The sequence below is a fragment of the Corvus brachyrhynchos genome, unplaced genomic scaffold, assembly GCF_000691975.1.
Source record: "Corvus brachyrhynchos isolate BGI_N302 unplaced genomic scaffold, ASM69197v1 scaffold83, whole genome shotgun sequence".
In the NCBI taxonomy this organism is placed as follows: domain Eukaryota; kingdom Metazoa; phylum Chordata; class Aves; order Passeriformes; family Corvidae; genus Corvus; species Corvus brachyrhynchos.
This window is the reverse complement of record NW_008238464.1, coordinates 4,829,415-4,837,077: the sequence shown is the minus strand read 5'-3', so window position 1 is coordinate 4,837,077 and position 7,663 is coordinate 4,829,415. Positions and strand designations below refer to the sequence as shown.

Sequence of the window (7,663 nt, the reverse complement as noted above, 5' to 3'; positions counted from 1 at the left end):
GAAGTAAGTCACCTGTTAATAAGTCTTTCACTGTAAAATATTAACTCGGTCTTTCTCCCCTCTTTCTGTACGTAACAAATTTCAGGTTTTTATTGAATCTGATAGTATATAAAGTGTCAGTCTCCGCTTGTTACCATTCTGCTGTAAGAAAAGACTGTTCCTGTACCATCTTTGGTAGCCAATGTGAACAGCCTATTCTGACCTTAAATTTTTGTCATCTGAAGACCAAGAGTAAAACTGCTGAGTATCTCAAGAACAGCATTCTGTGTTCACTGGATGGGATGGTACATTAGCATTCGGAAGTTTGGGGGCTTTTTAATAATGTCAAGATTATATAAAGGCTTTTCTGTGGAGAGTTTTCTCCTGTTCACTGTTTACTTAGTGGATTTTCTATAAATTCCTACTTACCACAGTCCATCAGTACGCTTTGCTAATTTACCTCTTGAGAGGTGACTTTAATTGAAATTCACATTTATATACTCTTATAGAGCAGTGACTTCTATCTTTTAAAAGCTATCTGAAAGCTGTGACTCCAGTACTTTGGGTTGTTTTGGGTTTTTTTTACTCTCAAATCAAAACATGAACTGTGTAGATTCTTACATTTTAGGTTGTCTGTGTAGGTGGTAGTTTTGCTATGTGCTGGAAATTTTAGCATAACATACAATCCAGTGAACACAAAATAACTAAGCCCAGAGTACTTTATTACTGGGAGAAGGGAAATGCTGTTTGAGGCTTTACAGTTGACATTACAGTTTTAACAGTTATGCATCATTAATAGTTAGTAACATTATTTTTATCTTCATTTGCATGCATCAAGACAATAGTACAAGCAAGGCTATCATTATACTGCAACATTAGCAGGTCGTTGTACGACAAAGAGCTCAAATTTAAAATGGCTTCGGAGAGCATGTTGCATAGAAGTATGCAGCTGATCTCCAGCTCTTAGAAAAAAATGCGCTTTCATGAACTGAAAGAAACAATTAGACATTTCAAGAGTTGCCTTTATTGCTGTTTTTCAGCTGTTCTGCCAGCAGTTGGTACAGGAACAGAATAATGCGCGCTCTTTCCAGCTCAGTGTTGTTCAATTATTAGCACACAAATAAATAATACCTCCAATACAGAAGCTTCAAATTATTCTTACTCTAATAAAAAGCACACTGAAATTTTAGTATCTCCCACTTCCCAATATGCAGACATAAAAGAGCAAACTTTCCCCTTAAATCACATCAAAAAAATCTTTATTATTCTAGTGTATCACCCAAAATTAAATAATACATTTAGAATTACATTATATTTCTGGTCAGTATTTTCCAGTCCATGCTCATATTACAGAATATATTACTGTGATTAATGTAGAGCTTTTTGCATTCACCAAGTTATAAATATGTCATTTTCTAGGTCTACTATATAATGCTAGTATCTATACATCAAAGATGACAAGTATTGCACAAATTATTAAGCTTAGGCACAGGGCCATTTGGTGACAATTCCTTGATAAATAATTTGGTCTTCTTGTGGTTAGTATTTCTCACATAGTTCATGAACTAAACGAGGTAAAAGAACGGCTTTTTAGAAACAAAGTGCTTTAAAAAGCCAGAACTACTTTTACTGCATGTTCCAAAGGTTAACTGAGGCACACTTTGCCCAGTTTCAAGGAGCTTCCAGTGGTATCTGTAATCCAATCAAGAGAGACTACAGTAGCAGACTATCATATAGAAAACTATATATTCTAAATGCTTTATGCTTATTTGTAATACTTTTAAGTACACAGATTATCAAACACGAACTTACTAGTATATCTTGCTAAATTATTTTCTGTAGCTGAATTTACGATGTGTGTGAAATGAGACATTATGAGTATAATAATCAGATTATGTCTATTTAAATGTTTGCAGCATCTTTTACATTATGTTAAAATGATTCTGTGTTCTTGATAAATGTTTGAGTTACACTTATAATTCTAGATGCTTTCGTACAGCATCTGTTGATTCAGGTATATTAAACTCTATTTTATTTATTTGTAAACTAGAAAACATTCTTTTTTAAATTAGAGTGCTAACCACAAAGCTTAATCATACCATGCAGTATTCATGTTGGAAAATTAAAACCTTTGGAATTACTCAAATTGCCAGGAACAAATAGAAAAAACATTTTTTTGATTAGAATCCATAGTACATGTTCATTTGTAAAAACCATCCATGCAAGGAATTTAATCTTCATATAACTGGTTTTAATGTTCTCAGTGCAGATTGTAAAAGCTAGGTTTGTTTGTGCCAATTGGACTGATTTTAACTATACCCAACACTTCCTAACACCATAGATATTTGCCAAATAGAAAAAAATAAAAGTACTACACTACACTTGATCTTAACCAAAAAGCCAAGAAGAGATAACACACTTTTCTAAGGATTTTGAAATACTAATATATAATATTTCAAAACACTTTAACTGTTTTAGCATCTACTATTGTACTGTTATAACAAAGTTGCATTTGACTGTTTCTCTTACAACCACATAATTTCTTTGGAATAATATCTTTTATAGTATTTTTAAAAGAGTATTCTATGCTTGCAATTCTTTTTTTAACTTTTTTTTTTGGTGTCCAGTTGGGTGTTCATGAACATTGCCATTCAACTATAAAACATTCACAAAGCACACCTTTGAATGTTCTACCATACTACAGGCAGAATTATTTTGCATTTTTCCATTTTTACAGTTGTAATTCAAACGGGACTTTGGAAAATCCAGCAAGGGTGTTGGAAGTAGATTAGAGTGGCCTATGCAGAATTATCTTTGGTTGTGGTTTGGAATGCATGGTAGCACCAGTTATGTTTGTCAAAGCTAAAATCAGGCCGGATACCCTGACTTTTTCCTTAATGTGAAATACAGATTGGATATTTAAGATCTAAAAAGCTTTTTGATGTTTAGATGCTATACACAGCCTATAGGCTTTCCCTTTCAGGTTTTACATTTTCTTAAATTGTGCATGTCTACTGGTCTTCCCTAAATACTTTGTAATTCTCTGCTTTTACTCCCATTCCCGTACCTTAATATTATGAATTCTGGAGAAAAAAAAAACCCAAAACATCTCACTTCAGCTTAATCCTTGCACATAAAATTGCTCTATGTTTATGGTCCATGTCTGGGTCAGTTAGAAAGCAGAACTTGTGTGTCCTAACTTCAGCTGTTTCCAGTGCAGGTCTGGATTTGTGTTAGTCACCCTCAGACTTATTAGAGCAAAAAATAGGTACCTCTTAAATATTGCTGCGAGCCCCATAGTGCCCTAAACATGTGAAATTTTTATCCCATACTGGGAGTACACTATCCATGCTGTCACTCAGACTTCCCCTACAGCCAACAGAAAAAAACCAGGAACTTCTGGGAAATGGCTTGTATGATCCATTAGACATGTACTGCTTCCTAAAAGTGCTCACATCTTCTCCTGACAGCAAAGGAGCCTCTGATAACTATCTCAGGTGTGGGTAATTGCACCAGAGGCACATTAAGTAATTATTTGACATATGCACAAGGTCTGGAAGTATCAGGGGTGCTCCTGATTCCACCAGGACAGATAAGCCTCTAGTGCAGGGAGTTCTGTACATGGTAATCTCTGCTTGTTGTTGTAGCTCATCTTTCAGACTTCAACACAAGAATGTGCTATAAATAAGCTGTTACTGCTCAAAAAATAGTCTGCCAAGTCACTGTCTTTCCTCCTGCCAAACATCATTGTCCAGCATGAAAAAAAATGTGAATAGAAGGTATGGTTATTTGTGAGCAATCTAGACTGAAATGCCAAGACGTGGTGTGGATGGAACCAGGAAGGAAAGGTAAAGAACTAAACCAGATAGCCCAGTGTGCCTTTTAGATTGATTCTGGAGGACATTGAATCACCGATAACTAAAAACTAAAACTTACCACTTCTAAGTCCTCCATTAACTAATTTACAGGAAAGTCAATGATACTGCTTAAAATTTTATCATGGTTGAACCATACCTGGCCGTTAATTGGCTATTTTTCTGATATTAAGGGTCATAATTTTTGTTCTGGACAGTTCTCCTATCCCACAAATGGCAACTTCCTTTATTACTTTTATAGTTGTCTTGGTAATGTGGCAGTGAAATAAAACACACTTTGGTTAAGGCTTCTACTTTCCATCAGAGCCAGTTTTCCTAAGACGTTGGTGGTATAGCTTTTGAAATTGGCTCCGGGCTTGGCTCTGAGCACAGGAGAGAAGTGATTTTACTGTCTGTTTCTGGATGTGGTTCATTATTGCACAGGTTTCCACCATCCGCTCTCTGATCCAGCTGGATAACGGTTACCTTGGAATGGCAGGTGGGCTCTCCATCAGTGGAGGAAGGAGGTTGGCAGTGGAAAAGCTGACGAAAGCATTTGTAAAACTAAAACAACAAAAAACCAAACAATTCTAGACATAGCTGCTTGGCAGATTACAATTCAGAGCACCTCTATAACATCTTCAAGGCAAGGAAACTTGGTTTATTAAGCTTGTACTTTTTGTCCAATTAGGGATTAAATATTTTTTCACCATGAATATGTGTTTCTGGCTGCTTAAGACTAAAGTTCACTCAAATTTGTGAACTTCAGAATTGATATGCTTAGCTTTTCTAAGACTATAGATTCTGTAGAGTGTAAAGCTGTAGAACAATTATAAAATATTTTCAGAACTTTTAATTTGTGATAAAAGAAAATTTAATCACAGAAGTAATTGGTTTTCAGTTACTTCACACATCAGGCAGGGAAAAGTCATTTTGATAATCTAATGATACACAGCAGGGAGAACATGGGGTTCTTTTCATTTGCAAGCCATTGAAATCTTTGCATTCCCAAACTGTAAATTAAACTTCAGAAAATGGCTTTGCTTAATTAACAAACCAAAATAATTTTTTATGTTAATTCATTTCACTTCTGAGATCTACCCAAAACACCTTTGATGATGCCAAAGCTGTTGTGCAGGAAAAAAACCCCAAGCAACACTTGTATCAGTTCTCATCTGTAAGTGCCAAGTGAGCAGAGTTACTCAGCTACCTCCTCTGAGAGCTGACAGTCCTACTCAACAGATAGGGATACCAGTAGTGCTACAAGTGCCTCAATACATTTTCTACACAAATTGATTTTTTAAGTGAAATCTTTAAAAAAATAAATGGCATCGAAAACTTCCTTCATGTCACTTTCCTTTTGCATGACTTTGTGAAGAAGAAAAGGCTTCCAGGAGCTGTGATTGATGTGAAAGTATTGTAGTTAAGGCAATGTTGTTGATCATTATCTGGTATTAGTCCATCTGAAAGTATGCAGCTGCAATAGCAATATTTCTCTTGTTTCAAGGCTATAAAGACCACAATTGCCAGTGCTGATGACAGTGTGCCATTGGCACATGGCAGAAAAAAATGGGTCGGCGTTTTGTAGATTACTCCTTGCTGAGCAGGAGGTGGTCAGGGGCTTTTCCTTATGACAACACTGCTCTAGGAGTTCATCTTTGGTATCTCTCCATGAGACTCTTCACAGAATTGTCTGAAGTTGTGGGCTTCTGTGCCACCACTACATGGATGATGTTTCTTTATGTGCCCTTCTGCGTGTATTTGGCCAGGTCTTCCTCCTTAGAGAGAAGCAAGTGGATGGGAAAAGTGGAATTGGTTCAATTTCAGACTAAGAAAGACTAACACTGCAATAAGGTGGAGATGTTTCAAGGATTCCTGTGGGGGTTGTTTTGTGGACAGTCCACAGAGTAAGTGGGGGGAGGTGGGAAAGAGCAGTCTTCTCAATCAGGAGGCTGATGGTGATATGCAAGCCCTTTATAGGCTTGTCACTGTTTCTTTATGACTGTTGTCCTACCCTGTTGACTCTACAGAGACCGCAATCTTTATGTATCAGGGACAAGTGAAAGCTGCTCTAATAGAAGGAACGACTGCTTCACTTAATGATTTTACAGAATACTTAAGGTGTGCACAGCAAAGAAAAGCAGGAAAGAAAAAATAGGTTGGATGATTGCAGGGAGATTTCTGCGAGAAAAGTGAAAGCTAGTGGTTCACTTTTGTTTCACTCCTTGTTGCAGGTATCCTCATCATGATGTCCATGTGTAATGAAGTGCACGTGTACGAATACATCCCTTCAGTGCGACAGACTGACCTGTGTCACTACCATGAACTCTACTACGATGCAGCTTGTACCTTAGGGGCCTACCATCCACTCCTCTATGAGAAGCTGCTGGTGCAGAGGATGAACAAAGGTTTGCAGGATGATCTGTACCGCAAGGGGAAAGTCATTTTGCCAGGTTTCAAAGCTGTCAAGTGCCCCAAACAAAATAATTTCCCACACTTGTAGAAGTAGGTCTTTCAGAAACAATGTGCAATAAGGTACTACTGTCGTACTATAAACAAGAAGAGAATACTTGAAAAACTATCTTAGACCAATCTAGTCTTGAGTCTATAAATTGTAATTAAGTAGCAGGCATGAGAAATACTTCTTTTCTGAGCCTGAGTATTTATTATTGCTTTGCAAATAGTTAACAGAAAAAAAAGCAAAGGCTTAGCTCATGAAGGTGCAAAGGACGTACTTAGGCAGAAATATAATGTATTGTTGTTGGTGTGACTGTCAGAATTTGTCTGTGGTCTCATGCCACATATGCTAGACTGTAAGTTTTTAAAATGAATTTATTTAATTTCAAACCTGGCATTGTGAAACAGCCTCTATTGTTCATGTATGTAGAGAGCGACCAGTTGAACAATGCAGCATTTCCTGTGGCTTCATGGGATTTTCACACTCTCCCAGAATGAAGTAATTGCTACTCCAAGCTGTGCAGTCATTCACTAGAGTAAACTTTAATACCTGTTCCTAGGCAGGCTCAGTTCCAGGCCTCCAGCTGAACGGGGGCTTAGGGTGGCCCTGAAGTACATGTGGTGGGGGGTGGCTGTACACAGCTAAACCAGTTAAACTACTTGGATGTATTTTTGATGCCAGTCTCCCATTCTCACACTGACTGAAGAGGGAAGAGAGAAATGTCTCATTTCTTTAGAGAAAAAAGAATACATTTGTAACCTGATTAGGAAGAAAAACTTTCCCTGACTCTCAGGAAGGTGTGAGATGGAAATGCTGCCTTCCCCCAGTCTGCACAGATACAAAAGATCCAGAGAAGGCCAAGGGAGGCTGTAGAGCATTCACCCATCACACTGAAAGCAAGCATAGAGGGGACTCACTTCTTGTCAACAAAGATAGCATTCAGGAACACAGACATTATTTGTTAGGTATTTCATTGGTATCTGAATCAAAGTCACTTGTTCACAAGTTCTTGCTGTTCAGATAGGAGGAGTTTTCTGACAACAGGAGATGAGATCAGCATTTTTTACTTAATGTTTGAAATACTATAACCCAGAAAAGCTGTCATGCCTGCAAAAAACCTGACTACGGATTGCATTTGGAGATAATTTGATATTTTCATTCATAACACACAAGGGCAATATTCTTTAAGGTACTTGTAAAAGTCTACCTAATTGCTAATATATTTAAAACATTATTTTCCATATTTTCCAAGACTTCAGATTTTCCAGGTGGTGGGAGGTTAATGGTTTGGAGTGGGTTTTTCCAGTTTTTTGTTTTGTTTTGTTTTGTTTTGTTTTTTTCCCACCTGACTGCCTTTTCTTTTAGACTAAGT

General features: G+C 37.1%; 2 protein-coding genes across 4 annotated transcripts in view; one reads left to right on the top strand and one right to left on the bottom strand.

Moving 5' to 3' along the window:
* Positions 1-7,657, top strand: part of ST6GAL2 (ST6 beta-galactoside alpha-2,6-sialyltransferase 2) — a 149,319-nt gene extending 141,662 nt beyond the window's left edge. For both annotated transcript variants that reach the window (XM_017737081.1, XM_008635838.2), the window contains one exon: positions 6,068-7,657. In XM_017737081.1, the coding sequence (XP_017592570.1) occupies positions 6,068-6,336 (269 nt within the window). In that variant the 3' untranslated portion in view covers positions 6,337-7,657. The remainder of the gene's footprint in view (positions 1-6,067) is intronic.
* Positions 681-7,663, bottom strand: part of LOC103617607 (opsin-3) — an 87,487-nt gene continuing 80,504 nt past the window's right edge. The window contains exon 5 of one of the 2 annotated variants that reach the window (XM_017737082.1): positions 681-4,397. In XM_017737082.1, coding sequence (XP_017592571.1) covers positions 4,170-4,397 — 228 coding nt within the window. In that variant the 3' untranslated portion in view covers positions 681-4,169. Of the gene's footprint in view, positions 5,612-7,663 lie in introns of both variants that reach the window. The other variant, XM_017737084.1, reaches the window with a different exon arrangement.